Consider the following 19,776-nt stretch of genomic DNA (forward strand, 5'->3'; position numbering starts at 1 on the left):
AGCGGACCTACACCAGCAGATGACATGGCTCCCCAAACCATCACCAATTGTGGAAACTTCACACTAGATCTCAAGCAGCTTGGATTGTGTGCCTCTCCACTTTTCCTCCAGAATCTGGGACCAGGATTTGATGTATTTTGAAAATAAATCCTGTGGACCAATGACGTTACAATAGAACTCTGTGGCACAATGATCAAAGGTATGCGTGGAGAAAAAAGGGCACAACCATTAAGCATTGTTTACTCAATCATGCATTGAGGCCGTGTTGCAACCAATGGCACGGGCAACATTTCACAGGTAGAGGGAAGAATGGATTTGATGACATTTCAAATTCTTGATACAAGCAATGCTTGCTGTATATATTAAAAAAAACTGAAGTTGAAAAGATGGCTTCCACAAATAGATAATGATCCTAAACACACATCAAAATCAACAATAAACTACCCCAAAAAGCATAAGCTGAAGGTTTTACAATGGCCCTCACAGTCCCCTGATCTAACCATCATTGAAAGTCTGTGGCTAGACCTCAAAACAGCAGTGCATGCAAGATGACCCAGGAATCTCACAGAAGTGGAAGAATGGATGAAAATCTCTCAAACAAGAATTGAAAAAGACTCTTGGCTGGCTACAAAAAAGCGTTTACAAGCTGTAATAGTAAAGGTGCTGCTGCTAGGTACTATCAAACTTTTGCATAGACATTTTTCTTTGTTATTTTTAAAATGTAAAAGCTGAAAATATATATGTGTTGCCTAAAATACAAAGGAAGTGTGTCATCTTTAAAGGGACACTGTCACCTGAATTTGGAGGGAACAATCTTCAGCCATGGAGGCGGGGTTTTTGATTCACCCTTTCCTTACCCGCTGGCTGCAATATTGGATTGAAGTTCATTCTTTGTCCTCCGTAGTACATGCCTGCACAAGGCAATCTTGCTTTGCACAGGCGTGTACTATGGAGGACAGAGAATGAATTTCAATCCAATATTGCAGCCATCATGCAGCCAGCGGGTAAGGAAAGGGTGAATCAAAAACCCCACCTCCATGGCTGAAGATTGTTCCCTCCAAATTCAGGTGACAGTGTCCCTTTAACTTCAGGTCTTTTAGAGATCATTTCATCTTCAACTTGGTTAGCTGTTCACAATAACAGTAATTTTGACCAGGGGTGCCCAAACTTTTACATGCCACTGAAGCTAGTGCGGAATTGCAAGATTACTAATTCTTTTTAATACAAATTGTGAAAGGAGGGGAAAAAAATGATTGAAATGGAATGTTTCAGCAGGTTTTGCTATGTAATCTAAGAGCAGAATGGTGCAAGGACAGGGACCCGGATTCCAGTGATGACACTTACTAGCCTATGTTATGCGGTTTCAATAAAATCATTGTTTTATCAGCAGAAGATTATCACTAGAGAACTAGGTGTCTCCTGTAATCTGGTCCAACCATGCCCCACCACTGATGTGTATGTGCATATTGAGTTACCGTATATACTCGTGTATTAGCCGAGATTTTCAGCACAATTTTTTGTGCTGAAAACACCCCCCTTACCTTATACACGAGTCAATTGTCCAGAACGCTGGTGGGGGAGCAGCACAGCAGAGGCAGGAGCCGGCGGATCCAGCTGTCACTGTTCCACAGCCGAAGACATCATAATCACCCTCTGTCGCTGAATCTCCATTCCAGCACCTCTCTTCTACTGTGCTGAGCGCATATTCATTACCTTAATGAGCGGTACCAGATGACCGCTGAGCAGAGAAGAGCCGCCGGGACAACGGAGATGCCGGCGCGAGGAGGGCGAATATGATGGTCGGCTTATACTTGAGTATATACGGTAGCTTCTAATCGGTGGTGTGGACAGGGGTTATTATACAGCTCAGCATTCCAAGCTCTGCTTGGTATCCAACAGTGAACACCGATTCTATTGCTGCACAAAGGGTCTCAGCCCCACCGTCATGTTTTTACCAAATTACATAGCAAAAGTCTGCTGCCTGATTGTTTAAAGGGAATCACTGTCCTTTTCTGCCGATTGCTTTTCATCTAAATTTTGGTTATCCTAGTAGTAGGAGTTGGCCCCTATCCATGTTTGCTTAGTTTCTGTACAGATACTCAAAACCAATATTAACTGTTTTTCCATCTTTAGCTTGTATGGCATGGGGTAGATGTGTAATTACACTGACTCAATATGGGCTAAATCCACATTACGTGTTTGTAACCGTTGTTCACTTTGGCCTCTAAGGCTATGTGCACACGTTCAGGATTTCTTGCAGAAAATTCCTGAGAATTCCGGACATTTTCTGCAAGAAAGCCGCATGCGTTTTTGCCACGGTTTTCTCCAGACACTTCCCAATGCATTTTGGAGTGGGAAATCCGCAAAAAAAAACGGAAAATTAATGAACATGCTGCATTTTTTGCCGCGATGCGTTTTTTTCGCGGAAAAAAACGCATCATGTGCACAAAACATGCGGAATTCATTCTAAATGATGGGATGCTTATTGTATGCGGTTTTATAGCGTTTTTATCGGGAAAAACCGCAAAAAAACCGCAACGTGTGCACACAGCCTAAGTGTTTCACGCTACTATGTGAATTTAGATCGGAAAGAAAGTACAAGCATTTCTACAGAACAAAAAAAACAAACCACATTTACTAAAATAGAAGTTACAATATTGAAGGAAAAAAAAAAAAAAAAAGCTTATTCTGAGGATATCCCCTTCTGTGCCCAAGTTTAAACACTCACAATACAAGTAGTGCTAGGGCTAGGAATGTAAGTAAGCTGCTCATCTGAAATCGGGGGGCAACGTCCAGTCCCTACTGCTGGCGGGAGCGGAGGCGTCCTTCCAACTAAAAGCTTGTGCTGTGCTAAGAGAAGATTAGCTAAGGCAGCTTGATCAAGATGCTTCTCTTCTTCAGCAAGTGCATGTAAGAGTTTGGACTTTTTACAATGGGATATAAGTCATGTAAACATTAAACCTCCCAGAGATATTTTCCACATTTGATATTACTGTAAGCATCCATTTTGCGATTTTACTGGAAAAATATGTGAGACTAATAACCCTGGCGAATCCACTGATTGAAATCTCACATGCTTTCTTCCTGTAAGTGTTGCAGCATAGTTCTTAGACCTTTGTAGAGGATACAAAATATATTTATAGTTGTTTACATGGGGTTCCTTTAAGTGCACACATAACAAAGTGCTTCTCATATGTCCAGGAGCGCCGTACAACCAGTGCACAGCAATGTGGCGACAGGAGCTCCAGCATTTATGTATGTACAATAAATATATGATCATGATGGCACTGAACATGGGATGAGAACTTCTGATGATGCCAGAAGAGAGTCACATCCGATATTAAAGTCCTCCTCTCTCCTAGAGCATGTAGCTGTGTGGATAAAGGATGTAGAGTTCATGGTAGACGTCGTAGGTAACCATCATAAAAGCTTTAGAGAGGGGGAAAAGAGGAAAAAAAAATACAAACTGCATCCACCTTTCCACAAAAAGAAATGCGCGATGCAAATCATTTGGACTCTGCCTTCATGGGAAGTTCCTTGAAGGTTTTCGGAGCTATGGCATTTTAGGAGTTGAATGTTTGCTAGTTGAGAATCATCATAAAGCTGTGTTATTGCTGGTCACGTTTCCGGCACTGTGGTCATAGCCAGGCATGAGCTGGAGTAGAGTAACTGTGCTCCATGCCAGCGCTAAATGACACAAACAGGTCCCCTTCATTAGCTCCCAGGATGACGCCTTCCACATCTATTTCCAAGTCCTCTGCAAAGAAAAAAACATACACATATATAATTCAATGTAGTAGATTTTTACAGGGAACCAACCGTGGTCATGTTGCAGGTCCTCACCTTGGTCAGAGTCCGAGCGCTCAGATGATAAGGTGGAAGAGTCCAGGCTGTCTGCTCGGATGCGTTCAGTGCTACTCGAGGGCAGAAGCTGCTTTAGTCTCTGTCGTAGCCTCTGTTGCTCGGACCGCAGTTTCTCTTTGATATTCTTTGCTCTTAGTTCCTGATCCTCCAGTTTCTACAGTAGATTAGAAATGGTTATACTTCACACTTACTGTAACTACGGGTGCTTTCACACTGCATTTTGGCACCCGTTCATTGCTCCCGTCTGGACCCCACGCAAAACAAGATTTGGGTGCATGCGCCAGAGTGAACGTGTGCTCCGTCCTGCATCATCTTCAGGCAGGTACGCCTCCTGGAGACGGACACTCAACGCAGAATACTACATCCAGGCGGTGTACACATGCAAAAATGATGCCCACTAGTGATGAGCGAATATACTCGTTACCCGAGAACGCTTGGGTGGTCCTCCGAGTATTTTTTAGTGCTCGGAGATTTAGTTTTTCTTGCCACAGCTGAATGATTTACATATGTTAGCCAGCATAAGAACATGTGGCGATTCCCTAGCAACCAGGCAACTCCCACATGTAGTGATGAGCGAATATACTTGTTATTCAAGATCTCTCGAGCATGCTCGGGGGTCCTCAGAGTATTTTTTAGTGCTCCGAGATTTAGTTTTTCTTGCCGCAACTGAATGATTTACATCTGTTTGCCAGCTTGATTACATGTGGGGAATCCCTAGCAACCAGGCAACCCCCACATGTACTTATGCTGGCTAACAGATGTAAATCATTCAGCTGCGGCAAGAAAACTAAATCTCCGAGCACTAAAAAATACTCGCAGGACCCCCGAGCATGCTCGAGAGATCTCGAGTAACAAGTATATTCGCTCATTACTAATGCCCACACGTTCGCTGTCAGCACCCGGAGGGCGCAGAATGTGACTTCTAGACAAGTGTTCCCAGGTGCACGGACTCACTTTAATGTGCTGTCTGGCTCGATGCAGGAGGCTGAGGGTGGTGTGACGGGACGTATCCACACTTAGAGGAACTTGCTGCTTCAGTTGTTCTAGACACCGCCGCAGCTGGGCTCTCCTACAAATAGAATTACTGAATGAATGGTTTGTACTTTATACCGCACACAAAACAGCAACATACTAAAAAGGGGATTTAAAGGATTGTGCAATTTACTACAGAAATTAAAGGGATTACCGGTCTTTTGCTTCTGAATCCTCACATTGCCGGCACCGCAAATTGTCTGCAGTCACGTGACCACAACTATAATTTGTATTCTTCTGGAGATATATATATATATATATATATATATATATATATATATAGAGATAGATATATATATATATAGAGAGATAGAGATAGAGATAGATATATATATATATATATAGAGAGATAGAGATAGATATATAGAGAGATAGAGATAGAGATAGATATATATATATATATAGAGAGATAGAGATAGATATATAGAGAGATAGAGATAGAGATAGAGATATATATATATATATATAGAGATAGATATATATATATATAGAGAGATAGAGATAGAGATAGATATATATATATATATATATATATATATAGAGATAGATATATATATATATATAGAGAGATAGAGATAGATATATATCTCTCTATCTCTATCTCTATCTCTATCTCTATCTCTATCTCTATCTCTATCTCTATCTCTATCTCTATCTCTATCTCTATCTCTATCTCTATCTCTATCTCTCTATATATCTATCTCTATCTCTATATAGAGAGAGATAGAGATAGATATATAGAGAGATAGAGATAGAGATAGAGATAGATATATATATATATAGAGAGATAGATATATAGAGAGATAGAGATAGAGATAGAGATAGATATAAAAAATCAGAGCACTCAGACCAGTATTCTTCTATGGAGCAGCTCACATAACCGTTTTTTCCTCGGCCGTTTTCAGTGTGCAAGTGAAATCGCAGCATGCTGCGATTGTCACCGACACTCGGCCGAGTCTCCGCTCATTCGCACCCATATAAGCCTATGGGTGCGAGTGAGACAACGCACAGCACGTCATCCGAGTGCTGTGCGTTATACGCTGACCCCGGCAATGGAGGAGATGGAGAAATTCATTTCTACGCCTCCTCCACAGCTGTGCCTAGATCCGCTCTCTGCGAAAGGCTCGGAGCACAGACACATGACACTGGGCTCCCGCTGACAGCAGAGCAGGCGCCGAGGGTCATTAGCATATCGCATCCCATGCGCTCGCATCCGATGCCATACGCTAGTGTGACCCCAGCCTTACAAGTGAAGAGAGGATAATTACATCTAAGTATGCAAATCACATACTTGATGTCACGTGACTGCCTGGTCTTGCTGCAGACACTGGAGAATCCTGACAGCGTACGGTGTGCACACTGTAAGGATTCAGAAGTCTACAGTCACTATGTGTAGCCAAAGCCCAGGCAATCTCTCTAAATATCTCAGAGATAAATAAATAAATTGTGACTGCTAGAACTGCACCAATCCAAAGACTTTTCTCCTTCTTCAGAGTTAATACACACACAGCAGATATGTTGCAGAAATCAGTTGGGAGTTCAAAAGATCTCTGTTTTGGTGGAGCTGATGAAACTGATGTGAAGACACCAAAAATTACAAAATTATTGGGCAACTCTGTTATTCAAAAATTGTGACTTTTCTGGCTTAATCTCTTTAATGAATCAGGGCCATAGTTTTCCGCAAGCCTCTTTCATTGGAGGCCGTGTTCCCACGATGAGTATTTCATGTTGCAGTTGGGTTACTTGTGTTTTTTTTCATTGTGGTTTTTGGGGTATCGTGTTTTACATAAAGCTGCTTTGTGTTTGATACTTGCTGGTATTTGGCTTTGACAAAACTTTAAAATAGTCATGTGTAGACTACATGCTTTTTAGTGTAATGGCACTAAAACACTGGTTTTTTAGCTACAGATTTTCCAAATCTAATGCAAGTCTATGGGGAAAATCAGCACATAAGATCAGAATTTTATAAATCCCATCAAAAACTCAGGGCGGAAACTTCACCCAATAGTCCTGGAAAATTCTGCAACAAATCTACTGCATGTAAACGTACCCCTAAAGTTCGTAGTTTTTTTTGTAGCTTTAGACCAGTTTCACATACAGCGTTTCATGTTGTTGAAGCTTAACACACACAAACACACACATATTCTCGCCCTGCCAACATTTACATTGAAATGGGACTGCCAACCTTTGGGGACAAATAGTTTAGTTACTTAAAGGGAATCTGTCACCCCAAAAATCATATATGAGATGAGGCCACCGGCATCAGGGGCTTATCTACAGCATTCTGTACAGTGCGGTGCCTCCTATCTTCATACGATGACGTCCTCTTCTTGTTTTCCTGCCGCAGCTCCAGCGCAGGCGTACTTTTCCCTGTTGAGGGCAGAGCAAAGTACTGCAGTGCGCAGGTGCCGGGAAAGGTCAGAGAGGCCCAGCGCCAGCACACTGCAGTACTTTGCTCGGCCCTCAACAGGGCAAATCAGTACGTCTGCACCGGAGCGTGAAGATAAGAAGAGGACGGACCGGACCATGACGCCCATCAGACCAGATCGGGAACACCCCTGGATGAGTATAATCTAACCTCCTTTTCTCATCTTTCAGGATACATCGGGGGCTTATCTACAGCATTACAGAATGCTGTAGATAAGCCCCTGATGCCGGTGGGCTTAGCTCACCTTCGATTTTGGGGGTGACAGGTTCCCTTTAAAGGGATGGTCCGGAACTAAAAATTATTTTAATCCTAAATGCCTCGCTCTCTCTTTTCTAACGTACTTTAATTTTGAAGTTCCTACCGTTCGCTCACTACTCTTCTTTATTTTTTTTACTACTTCGTTTTCGATGTTTAACTGGCCAAGCATGTACTGGGAATCTCAAACAAAGCATCATCAGGGGGCAGAGGCTGCGATCACCGTCACAGCCCCTCCCTAACACTAAGCGTCATCAGGGGACAGAGGCTGCGATCACTGTCACAGCCCCTCCCCAACACTAAGCGTCATCAGGGGACAGAGGCTGCGATCACTGTCACAGCCCCTCCCCAACACTAAGCGTCATCAGGGGACAGAGGCTGCGATCACTGTCACAGCCCCTCCCCAACACTAAGCGTCATCAGGGGACAGAGGCTGCGATCACCGTCACAGCCCCTCCCCAACACTAAGCGTCATCAGGGGACAGAGGCTGCGATCACTGTCACAGCCCCTCCCTAACAGTAAGAGTCATCAGTACTGTCTGTTTCAGGGTCTGGGCTAGAAATTAGGTTTGACCTTATGCTCTGCCACTGTATATTTCTAATTTTTTTTGCTGCTCTCTGTCACCCATGTTTTTATCTGAATAAAGCATTTTTTTATGGAAGATAAGAGTGCTGGCTTTAACACTGATCCTGAGCCCGCACCTTTCCAGGCACACGACAGCTGAATTATACAGATGACATGTGCCCGCAACTGCCGCGGGTGGAATAACGATCCACCAGCGGCTGTTAACTAGTTAAATACCGCTGTCAATCTAGGACGCCATCAATTAACTCGCGCTTACAGGAAGCGTGTCACTAATCCCCCCCATCGGTGACCCCGTCACATGATTGTGGGTCACCGATTGGATGGCATGATAACCAGAGATCTGCAGCAGACCTCTGGTCGTCATTGCCAGATTGCTATGAGCGCAGCCCAGTGATCGGCACTCAGAGCAAGTGAGCATTTCTGCTACACACAGGCAAATCGGATCACCACCTGTGTGTAGCAGAGGCGATCGCAGTACTGCAGCTTCTAGTCTCTAGTCTAACCCCAAGTGTTGTTTTTAAAAATATAAAAATGTTCAAATCACCCCTCTTTTGCCCCATTCAAAATAAAACAAATAAAAATCAAATATACATACCGTATTTGGTATCGCCGCATTCAGAATTGCCCAATCAATATAAAAATAATAATTTACCCGTTCGCTAAACGGCGTAACAAGAAAAAAATTAAAACCCCCGATATATAGCGACCTCTATGGTTGTCACTGCTGGATTGCTATGAGTGCCGCCCAGTGGTTGCTGCTCATACCAAGTGAGCATTTCTGCTATATACAGGCGATCTGATCATCGCCTATATGTAGCAGAGCTGATCAGATTATGGCAGCTTGTAGTTTCCCATGGAGACTATTGAAGCATGCCAAAAGTAAATAGAAAAAAAATAAAAATAAAAAACAAATGCACATATTTGGTATCGCCGTGTTCAGAATCCCCCAATCAATATAGAAAAAGGATTAACCTGATCGCTAAACGGCGTAACGAGAAAAAAAAAAAGTCAAAACACCAGAATTACGTTTCTTTGGTTGCCGCAACATTGCATTAAAATGCAATAACGGGCAATCAAAAGAACGCATCTGCACCAAAATGGTATAATTAAAAACGTCAGCTCTGTGTGAAAAAAAAAAAAAAAAAAAGGAAAAAAAAAAAAGCCCCCATCCAACCCGAGATCATGAAAAACGGAGACGCTATGAGGATCAGAAAAATGCGCAATTTTTTTTTTTTTTTAATCACAAACTTTGGATTTTTTTGACCATTTAAAAAAAAAAAAAAAAAAAAAGGAACCTAGACATGTTTAGGGTCTATGAACTTGTAATGACCTGGAGAATCATAATGGCAGGTCAGTTTTAGCATTTAGTGAACATGGTAAAAACAAATAAAAAAAAAATCCAACTGTGGGATTGCACTTTTTTTTGCAATTTCACTGTACTTGAATTTTTTTCCCGTTTTCTAGTACACTATATGTTAGAACCAATGGTGTCGTTCACAAGTACAACTCGTCCCACAAAAAAAAAGCCCTCATATGGCCATCGTGACCAAAAAAATAAAAAAAAAGTTATGGCTCTGTGAAGAAGGGGGAGCAAAAACTGAAAAAGCAAAACCAGCAGCCAGTACTTAACGTAGGGAGCAGTCCATTTTGAATTCAGAGGTAGAGGGCTGCTCCCTTAGCCTCACTATTCAGGGTGGGCTCTCTTATAGCCCCTGGCCAGTCTGTGCATTGCAGTCTGCTCAAACCATGTTACAGTAAACCCTGCATGAGCCCTTACAATTAGGGTATGTTTCCACGGTCAGGAAACGCTGCAGATTGGACGCTGCGTACAGCCGCAGCGTCCAAATGTTACAGCATAGTGGATGGGATTTTATGAAATCCTGTCTCCACTATGCATTCAAAGATGCAGGCAGCAGACCTGCGTATTCGCATGTGTGGCACGTCTTTATAGACCACAGCATGTCTATTTACGAGCGTCTCCACAAGATAAATTACACAGTCTATGTATAGGATGCGGTGACTCCGCACGGTACAATCAACACATGCAGAATCACCGCGCGTTCAAAAGCCGGTGCGTCCAAAGCGCTGCCAATCCGGCCCGTTACAAGTGGCCCTTTGAAGTCATCCATAATGCTGATGTGGCCTTCAGTGAATATGAGTTTGACACCCCTGTTATAAGAGGACAGATCATCCCAGGTACAAATCCCTAACCAAAAATTAAGTTTAAAAAAAAAAAATAAAAAAAAATAAATAAAAAAAAAAAAAAAAAAAAATCGGTGAAAATATACAATAAATGCTGCAAAGAGGAAAAAAAAAATCAAACTGGCAAAATTGTGTTTTTTTCTGTCAGCACATGTCCTTAAAAAAGCAATAAAAACCTATCAATACATTGCATGCCCCCAAATTAGCATCAATAAGGCAGTCCGCTCCTCACGCAAAATCTCAACAAAATCATGGAGAATCATGAATTATTTCCACCATTTTCTCCCACCTTGAATTTTCCCGTTTTCCGGTATGGTAAAATGAAGGATGTCAATCAAAACTACAAATCATCCTGCAAAAAATAAAAAACCCTCATATGGCTGTGTCAACAGAAAGATAAAAAAGTTGCCGTTAATGGACGAAGGAGAAGGCAAAAGGCAATGAAAAAACAAAAATTGGCGATGGATTAAGAGAGCCCAACGGCACACTCCTAGGTGGAGCAGCTTTAAGAGGGTAGATGTGCACGAGCAGTCAGGATAGATCCGAGTGATGATGGCGTCATCCTGCAGTTCAGAAGAAGTCCTCCATACGGGGGGTCTTGACCTGTCTACAGTAGGTATCATGTGATGGACTGGACCAGATGACACATGGCACAGCTGCCAAGTATTATTGGATGCAATAGAGTTAGGATGCCCAGCCTGTGGCAGAGCTTCATTGGGTTGAGAATGCCACAAAACCTGTCCAGGTATGTGCACACGATCCGTAATCGCTGCGGGTAGGATTCTGTGTACTTATGCAGCATCAAACCCGCAGCAGCCAGATGTTATAGCATAGTGGATGGGATTTCAAGAAATCTCATGCCCACTATGCGTCCACAGACACACGCAGATCACCTGCGAAGGTGGACATGCACTGCAGCTTGTCAATATCTCCGCAACAGAAATTTCACCAATAGAATGTGTTGAATGCGGTGAAACCGCACAGTTCAGTGAACACATGCAGACTCACCTGCGTTCTAAAGAAGGCAGCGCTTTGGACCCAGTGAACGTGCGCTGCGCCCAAAGTGCTGCGACTTCCAAATCGTGTGCTCCCGGCCTCAGTGATGGTAACGACTGGTTGGGAAACAGTCGAGATCAAAGCTCTTTCTAATCCCAGCTAGTGCGCCACCCTTCTCTGCTGTAACTATACTGTACATGTGCGGAAGGAGGAAATACAATAAACAGAATTTAATACAAAATTACTCACCGGTGTTTCTCTAGCTCATTGTGAACTGACCTGAAAATACATGAGGAAACAGTCTGACTAGTGAGCAGGAACATTATCGACAAAAATGTGTTACTGGAGAGGAACATAACATGAGAAAAGCTGGCCATTAGTGATGAGCCAATGTGCTTGGGTTATGTTCGAGTCCCCGCGACTGCATGATTTATGGCTGTTAGACAGCCTGAACACATGTGGGGATAGCCTGTTTGATAACACATTATCTAAGCACTTTGGCTCATCACTAATGGCCATCATGGGCTCACATCTTGCTGCTTACAGAAATAGATGAATTGGATTACTACAATGTTACTATGTAGCCAGCTAAAAGCCCTGAAAGGCTCTTCTCTTCTGCTCACCCATCCTGAACATAACTTCCTTGATAATGGGAACAATGAAATAGTTTCTACCCGTATTTTCCGTTGGCTGTAGATAATGTTGAATAGCTGCTGCCTGCCATCAGACTCTTACCTAACATTGTCCGGGTTGCTGGTGGTCCTCTGCCGTTTTCTCCTGCCGGGTGCAGCAGTATCACAGGGTAATATGGAAGCGTAGCCGTGTTCTGCTTCTGTAATGAGAGGATCAGTAAGTCACCAATAGCCCATCCACTATCATATGCTCTGCATCTCATGAATACCATGTATTAGGTAGAATTTAGTGATGAGCAAGTATGCTCGTTGCTCAGGTTTTCCCGAGCACGCTCAGGTGGTCTCCAAGTATTTGTAACTGCTCAGAGATTTCGTTTTTGCTGATGCAGCTGCATGATTTACAGCTGCTAGCCAGCCTGAGTACATGTGGGGGTTGCCTGGTTGCTAGGGAATCCCCACATGTATTCAAGCTATCAGCTGTAAATCATGCAGCTGAGGCAAGGAAAACTAAATCTCTGAGCATTTACAAATACTCGGAGACCACCCGAGCATGCTCTGAAAAACCCAAGCAACGAGTATACTCGCTCATCACTAGTAGAATTACTAGGTGAACAGAGTAGAACACATTTACTACTTGTAAAACTGCACCAGGGTCAATCCATTTCAAGTGATCCAAATCAATTTTTTTTTTTACTGGATATCTTAGGATATTAAATTTCCTTGGTGTTTACTTTAGTGAATTAAAAATAATAAGCTTTGAATTTTTACCTCCATTAGTCAATTTTTTTTCAAAACTACAAAAACATGAACTTTGGGCTTGTATGACATTTCATTTATTATATCTCAAGCTAGAATTAAGAGAAAGATGGGGGATGCCACATTTTGTTCAGAATTGTACAGGCATTAATATGATAGGTCACAAGACTATGTTGATAGATTATATATATATATATATATATATATATATATATATATATATATATATATATATATATATATATTTATATATATTTATATTTTTAGGAGTCAAATTCAAAATTTTGATGGGTGACTGAGGAAAAACTATATGTTATAAATTATTCATAAACTGCAGGTGTTACTTGTGTTCTTGGTTACACTTGTTCCGGGACTCAAGTTGTGATCTCCATAGGATCATATTTTGAAGCATGATTTTATAATGCAGTCTTATTCTAATCATGTGTTTCATGCTGCATTTTTAAAAAAATATATATATTTAACAACTTTTTAAATATACATGTAACAATTCTTTATTTTATTATTACTCCGCTAGTCATGTCCCTTTTCACCTTTTAGAAAAGTACAGCAGTTACGGTAAATCATAAAGCTATAAAATAAAACAATTAATAGTAACGCTATACAATGAGCTTTTAGCACCAATCTGTCCATCCTACTGCGTGACACAATCTTGTCCACAATCTCTTACTAACAATGGCGGTTTCCTTGTGTCAGAGGATGTCTGGCTGTCATGGGGTTTGGTTTCACCGGAGTTAAGATCTAATTTTTGGTTACTTTTATAATGTCTGGTTGTATTGGATGCACAAGGGATGGACCAGAAGGTCCAGGAATGTCACTTCTATTTCTTCATCGTAATCTTTGGACAGTCCATTAGCCAGTTAGCAGTGCAGATCACATTCACAGGTCACATAACCAGATGTGCCATCCATTGCCAAACTTGTGCCACCTTCAATCACTTCATGGACTTCACTCTTATTTTCTGAATGTATTTATTTCTGTTTCACTACTATGTGGTTTTGTGGAGTCCATGTGATGGGTTCTGCCTTCAGAATCCAATGTTTTACCAAACTCTCCTCTTCGCAGTCCTGGTTTGTACAGTACATGAACTGGATGTAAGGAATAGTTTTCTCCCTCCAGTTGAATAGTTGCACGATTTGGTATGACTACAGCCTCTGGACGATAGCTCAAGCTGCAAGGTGTTTCACAGTGCCTACTACACCATTGCCATGAGCGGTGGCAAAAAAAAAAAAAAAAAAAAAAAAAAGGGCCTTTCAGCTTCCACTCCAAAATCTTTCTTGTGACGCATACATTTATAAGATTTTTCCTATCTTTACACTGTGCAGAAGAGACATCTGAGAAGTAGTAGACCTTGCTCAAACTTTGGAGAATCTCATTTTTTATCACTGAAATCAATTATTTTTGGAACTGAACAGCTATTGAATCATAAAGTAAGCACTCTGATCATAGCTACACTTTCGTATCATATTTCTGACTGTAAGCAGAGCCGGCTTATTACTATTCAGCTAAGCAGACAACTGGCCCAACAGGGCGTTGGGGGAGGCACTGCACAAGAGAGACCACGCAGGGTCCAGCCCATGAAGAGCGGCACTGATGAGGCTTTATTCAGGGCAGCAAACAAAATAAGGGGTGTATCGGGACGTCTCAGCCCCCTCCCCTACGATGACTCTTCGTTTCAGGGCGGAAAGAGGAGTGACAGCAAATGACGATTTGTTTTAGTTTCCCATCATGCACTGGGATTCTCATTCGAATTGTCATAGGAAGTGACGACCCTATGTTGCAGTACAGAGTGAATGGTAGGGAACATTTCCATGACTTGAATTACAAAACTTATTAGTTTTTAAAGATTTATTAATTGCTATTTACATTTGGGTTTCAAATTAACCCTTTAAGGACCATCAGCTGGTAACAAAAATGTTTTACAAAGTCCTCTGCACTTTTAGAAATAGTGTCAAAAAGTCCATCTGTCTCCAGATATCCATTGTTTATAAGTTATACCATCCTACCATAGCCTCTTTGAAATTATTTAGTATTTTTTCTTGGAGAGCCATTCCTGGAGGAAAATTTTAGCAGAAATCTTTTCTGGGCACATTGTGTGAGACACATCCTTTGTAATTCCCAAGGATGGAATCGTCAATGTAGGTTCTGGTGTGCGGTACATACGCATGCCGACTGTGCAACACAACCACCAGCCAGGACACAATTCTAAGGTCGCAGGGCAACACATTTTGAAAATACTATTTTGGCAAAAGTTGAATTAAAGAAAAAAAAAAATCATGTATTTTTCAAATTGGCAAGAAGCGGCCTCTTTTGGACATGAGTTTTCTTACCATTCACTTTCATATACACAATCTTTCTTGCCGGGTATAGTTCAGCTCACATCATCACTATTTTAAAAACCTCTCTCTGTATCCTCTATAGATTTACCTAGTGATGTGTGTGGTTTAAGATCCTGCAGGACAAGTCATTAAACTTTTTTTTTCTTTAATTTGGAAACTATAGACAGTACACTTTCAGACCACAAGCTGATTAATGGCACCACTAATGTCCCACAAAAGACTAAGCCGTTGTATGCTTAAGGAAAGTAAAAACTTATGGTTCTTGTAAGGCAAGCAAAATCCAAAAAACTGGCTGCATCCTCAAGGGGTAAGGCTAAGTTCCCACTTCCGTTTGGCTGGTCTGCATACGTCCTCTCTTAAGCTCTGCCTACTTCCGCATGCGTCCTGCGTACCTATCTTTAACATTGGGTGCGCAGGGACATGCATTGTATGCGGATGCATCCGCATGCGGCATTCTGATGTGCCTGGCAACCGCACAGGAACGCAACATGTGTTCCCGTGCGGTCGGCGGGAATGTCAAAACCCACATGCGTCCGCATACAACGCATGTCCCTGTGTACTCAATGTTAGGCTAGGTTCCCATTGCGTTAATGGGACCGCGCTAACGGACAGCATTGCACGGCGAAATTAACGCCGTGCAACGCGTCCGTTAGCGCGCCCATTAACAGCAATGGGGACGCGCATCACTAGCGCGTGCCATTTTCGGCATGCGCTAGCGATGTGCCGGTGTTTTGTGGCGCGCCGCGGACGCTGCTTGCAGTGTCCGAGGCGCGCCCGCGGTCCGTTCCCCGCTCTCACAGATCGGAGATCTGCGAGAGCGGGGACGTTTAACGCGACCCCTTTACAACACATTGCGTTAGCGCAATCCGCTAGCGCTAGGTGCTAAACGGATTGCACTAACGCAATCTGAACCTAGCCTTAAAGATAGGTACGCAGGACGCATGTGGAAGTAGGCGGAGCTTAAGGGAGGACGTACGCAGCCATACGCTGACCAGAATAACGCAAGTGTGAACCACCCGGCCTTAATGGGGTTTTTCTAGTGGATGACTGAAGAACTAGTCTTCTCACTGTAGAACATCTAGGACATAGAGAGATGTGCAAAGCACCCACATTGCCTTGGTTAAAGAGGATCTGACAAAAATGCCGCCACTGCTCCCCTCAGTATTGAGGCTTTGCCTAGCACGGTAGCTCAGTGGTTAGCACTGCAGCCTTGCAGCGCTGGAGTCCTGGGTTCAAACCCCACCAAGGACAACATCTGCAAGGAGTTTGTATGTTCTCTCCGTGTTTGCGTGGGTTTCCTCCGGGTACTCCGGTTTGCTTCCACATTCAAAAAGACATACTGATAGGGAATTTAGATTGTGAGCCCCATCGGGGACAGTGATGATAATGTGTGCAAACTGTAAAGCGCTGCGAAATATGTTAGCGCTATATAAAAATAAAGATTATTATTTTTAAACCCGCCGTATGGGTCCAGAGATATAGGCCTGATTATTGAGTGATCTTAATGGTCTCTAAAAGGGGGCAGGGCTCTCTGGTGACGCATCTTTTGGCTGCTCTGCATTATGACCCTGCGAGACACGCACCTTTGGTATAGATTTGTAAAATTATTATTATAGCACCATTTATTCCATTGCACTTTATATGTGAGCACTAAATAAAAATAAAAAAAAAATCTTTCTGCAACCTCAGGATGGGGGCATGTGCCATCTGATGGTCCCTGGCAGCATTGATCAGGCCACACAGGAGGGGGGGGGGCATGTGCCATCTGATGGTCCCTGGCAGCAGTGATCAGGCCACACAGGAGGGGGGGGGCATGTGCCATCTGATGGTCCCTGGCAGCAGTGATCAGGCCACACAGGAGGGGGGGGGGCCATGTACCATCTGATGGTCCCTGGCAGCAGTGATCAGGCCACACAGGGGGGGGGGGCATGTACCATCTGATGGTCCCTGGCAGCAGTGATCAGCCACACAGGAGGGGGGGGGGCATGTACCATCTGATGGTCCCTGGCAGCAGTGATCAGGCCACACAGGAGGGGGGGGCATGTACCATCTGATGGTCCCTGGCAGCAGTGATCAGGCCACACAGGAGGGGGGGGGGCATGTACCATCTGATGGTCCCTGGCAGCAGTGATCAGGCCACACAGGAGGGGGGGGGGCATGTACCATCTGATGGTCCCTGGCAGCAGTGATCAGGCCACACAGAAGGGGGGGGGCATGTACCATCTGATGGTCCCTGGCAGCAGTGATCAGGCCACACAGAAGGGGGGGGGGGCATGAACCATCTGATGGTCCCTGGCAGCAGTGATCAGGCCACAGGAGGAGGGGGGGCATGTACCATCTGATGGTCCCTGGCAGCAGTGATCAGGACACAGGATCGGGGGGGCATGTACCACCTGATGGTCCCTGGCAGCAGTGATCAGGCCACACAGGAGGAGGGGGGAGCATTTACCACCTGATGGTCCCTGGCAGCAGTGATCAGGCCACACAGGAGGAGGGGGGAGCATTTACCATCTGATGGTCCCTGGCAGCAGTGATCAGGCCACACAGGAGGGGGGGGGCATGTGCCATCTGATGGTCCCTGGCAGCAGTGATCAGGCCACACAGGAGGGGGGGGGGCCATGTACCATCTGATGGTCCCTGGCAGCAGTGATCAGGCCACACAGGGGGGGGGGGCATGTACCATCTGATGGTCCCTGGCAGCAGTGATCAGCCACACAGGAGGGGGGGGGGCATGTACCATCTGATGGTCCCTGGCAGCAGTGATCAGGCCACACAGGAGGGGGGGGCATGTACCATCTGATGGTCCCTGGCAGCAGTGATCAGGCCACACAGGAGGGGGGGGGGCATGTACCATCTGATGGTCCCTGGCAGCAGTGATCAGGCCACACAGAAGGGGGGGGGCATGTACCATCTGATGGTCCCTGGCAGCAGTGATCAGGCCACACAGAAGGGGGGGGGGGCATGAACCATCTGATGGTCCCTGGCAGCAGTGATCAGGCCACAGGAGGAGGGGGGGCATGTACCATCTGATGGTCCCTGGCAGCAGTGATCAGGACACAGGATCGGGGGGGCATGTACCACCTGATGGTCCCTGGCAGCAGTGATCAGGCCACACAGGAGGAGGGGGGAGCATTTACCACCTGATGGTCCCTGGCAGCAGTGATCAGGCCACACAGGAGGAGGGGGGAGCATTTACCATCTGATGGTCCCTGGCAGCAGTGATCAGGACACACAGGATGGGGGGAGGGGCATGTACCATCTGATGGTCCCTGGCAGCAGTGATCAGGCCACACAGGAAGGGGGGGGGGGGGCATGAACCATCTGATGGTCCCTGGCAGCAGTGATCAGGCCACAGGAGGAGGGGGGGCATGTACCATCTGATGGTCCCTGGCAGCAGTGATCAGGACACACAGGATGGGGGGAGGGGCATGTACCATCTGATGGTCCCTGGCAGCAGTGATCAGGACACACAGGATGGTGGGGCATGTGCCATCTGATGGTCCCTGGCAGCAGTGATCAGAGGGGGCAGCCTGTTACCCCTGGGATGTGGGGCCCTTCTCATCTGGTGATACATAATCTCCATGGAGACTATGGATGTCTGGTGAAGATGGAGCCATTCTGGCCCATGCCAGGTCAGGGTGGACAGGCGAGGCTTGATGGTGGCACAGGCCTCACTAATGACAGGTGTATGCGGTGGGCAGGAGGATGGGCACACAAAGGGCTGCCATAGCCCCGACCATCAGCTGTGTCATGTTATCCGCCCTCCATAGTGAAGTAAACAGGGAGGAGGGGAGGCCGTGAGCTCTGCCCCAGCCTTGCTCCTTACCTCTCTCCCTGCGCTCCACATACTCGGCCGCCTGGAGCAGGACCTGCAGGTTGGTGGGCAGCTGCTCCATCGCCGGGCTGGACGGAGATCTGGCGCGGTCACTGCCCGGGCCTACCCCGCTTCTCCTGCACTGCAGCCGCGCCGTGTGGACAGGAAGCTGCGGAGCTCGGAGGCCACAGACACGGAGAGTCCCGGAGATCTGGGCCCGTCCGCTTACAGCCAGGGGTCTGCTCACTATTTTCCTACACAATGTACCGAAGACCAAGCAGTCAGCTGGCTCCGCCCCGACACGCCCACACGTCGCACACCCACTCATGCTATGCCCGCCGCTCCTGACAAGCCCCGGTGGCCGTGGTGCCCGTTCCCTACATGCCCGGGAGCCCGCACAGCCGAGGCTCCTGTCTCCAAGCTTGGTTGGGTATTGAAGACCCCAATATTCCGTTATTACAAAGCTTCCTGAAATGGGCGGAGACTACGGGATGATGACGATGATTGGCCGAGAGAGTGGTGGGTGAGGCCAAGACGAGTGACGTCATCGGGGATAACAACAGAATCAGGCGGGAACGAGGGATTCTTTCAAATTTCAAATTCCTCCATTTCAGTGCAGGAACAATGGTGGCCGGCCTGTGCGAGGGAGGTGGGCACCTATATAGCCCGTGTGAGGGAGATGGGCACCAGCCTGGCTTGTGTGAGGGAGGTGGGCACCAGCCTGGCCCGTGTGAGGGAGGTGGGCACCTATATAGCCCGTGTGAGGGAGATGGGCACCAGCCTGGCTTGTGCGAGGGAGTTGGGCACCAGCCTGGCTTGTGTGAGGGAGGTGGGCACCAGCCTGGCCCGTGTGA

At 45.4% G+C, this 19,776-nt stretch overlaps 1 protein-coding gene across 1 annotated transcript; it reads right to left on the minus strand.

Moving 5' to 3' along the window:
- Positions 1-230: 230 nt before the first annotated feature.
- On the minus strand, positions 231-19,368 carry MXD3 (MAX dimerization protein 3). The gene is made up of 6 exons (XM_069763955.1): positions 18,935-19,368; positions 12,099-12,195; positions 11,613-11,642; positions 4,819-4,933; positions 3,844-4,018; positions 231-3,757 (listed from the first exon to the last, which is right to left on the minus strand). The coding sequence occupies exons 1-6, from the start codon at positions 19,248-19,250 to the stop codon at positions 3,639-3,641; spliced, it is 852 nt and encodes a 283-aa protein (XP_069620056.1). The 5' UTR covers positions 19,251-19,368; the 3' UTR covers positions 231-3,638.
- Between the last annotated feature and the right edge of the window lie 408 nt (positions 19,369-19,776).

The sequence above is a fragment of the Ranitomeya imitator genome, chromosome 4 (genome assembly GCF_032444005.1).
Source record: "Ranitomeya imitator isolate aRanImi1 chromosome 4, aRanImi1.pri, whole genome shotgun sequence".
NCBI lineage: Eukaryota > Metazoa > Chordata > Amphibia > Anura > Dendrobatidae > Ranitomeya > Ranitomeya imitator.

Excerpts from the sequence above, each read along its gene's own strand:
- MXD3 (XM_069763955.1), bottom strand. The coding sequence starts at position 19,250 with ATGAGTGGGTGTGCGACGTGTGGGCGTGTCGGGGCGGAGCCAGCTGAC. Across the intron at positions 11,643-12,098 it reads AGCAACCCGGACAATGTTAG|GTCAGTTCACAATGAGCTAG; the intron begins GTAAGAGTCTGA and ends ATGTATTTTCAG. Across the intron at positions 3,758-3,843 it reads GCGCTCGGACTCTGACCAAG|AGGACTTGGAAATAGATGTG; the intron begins GTGAGGACCTGC and ends TTTTCTTTGCAG.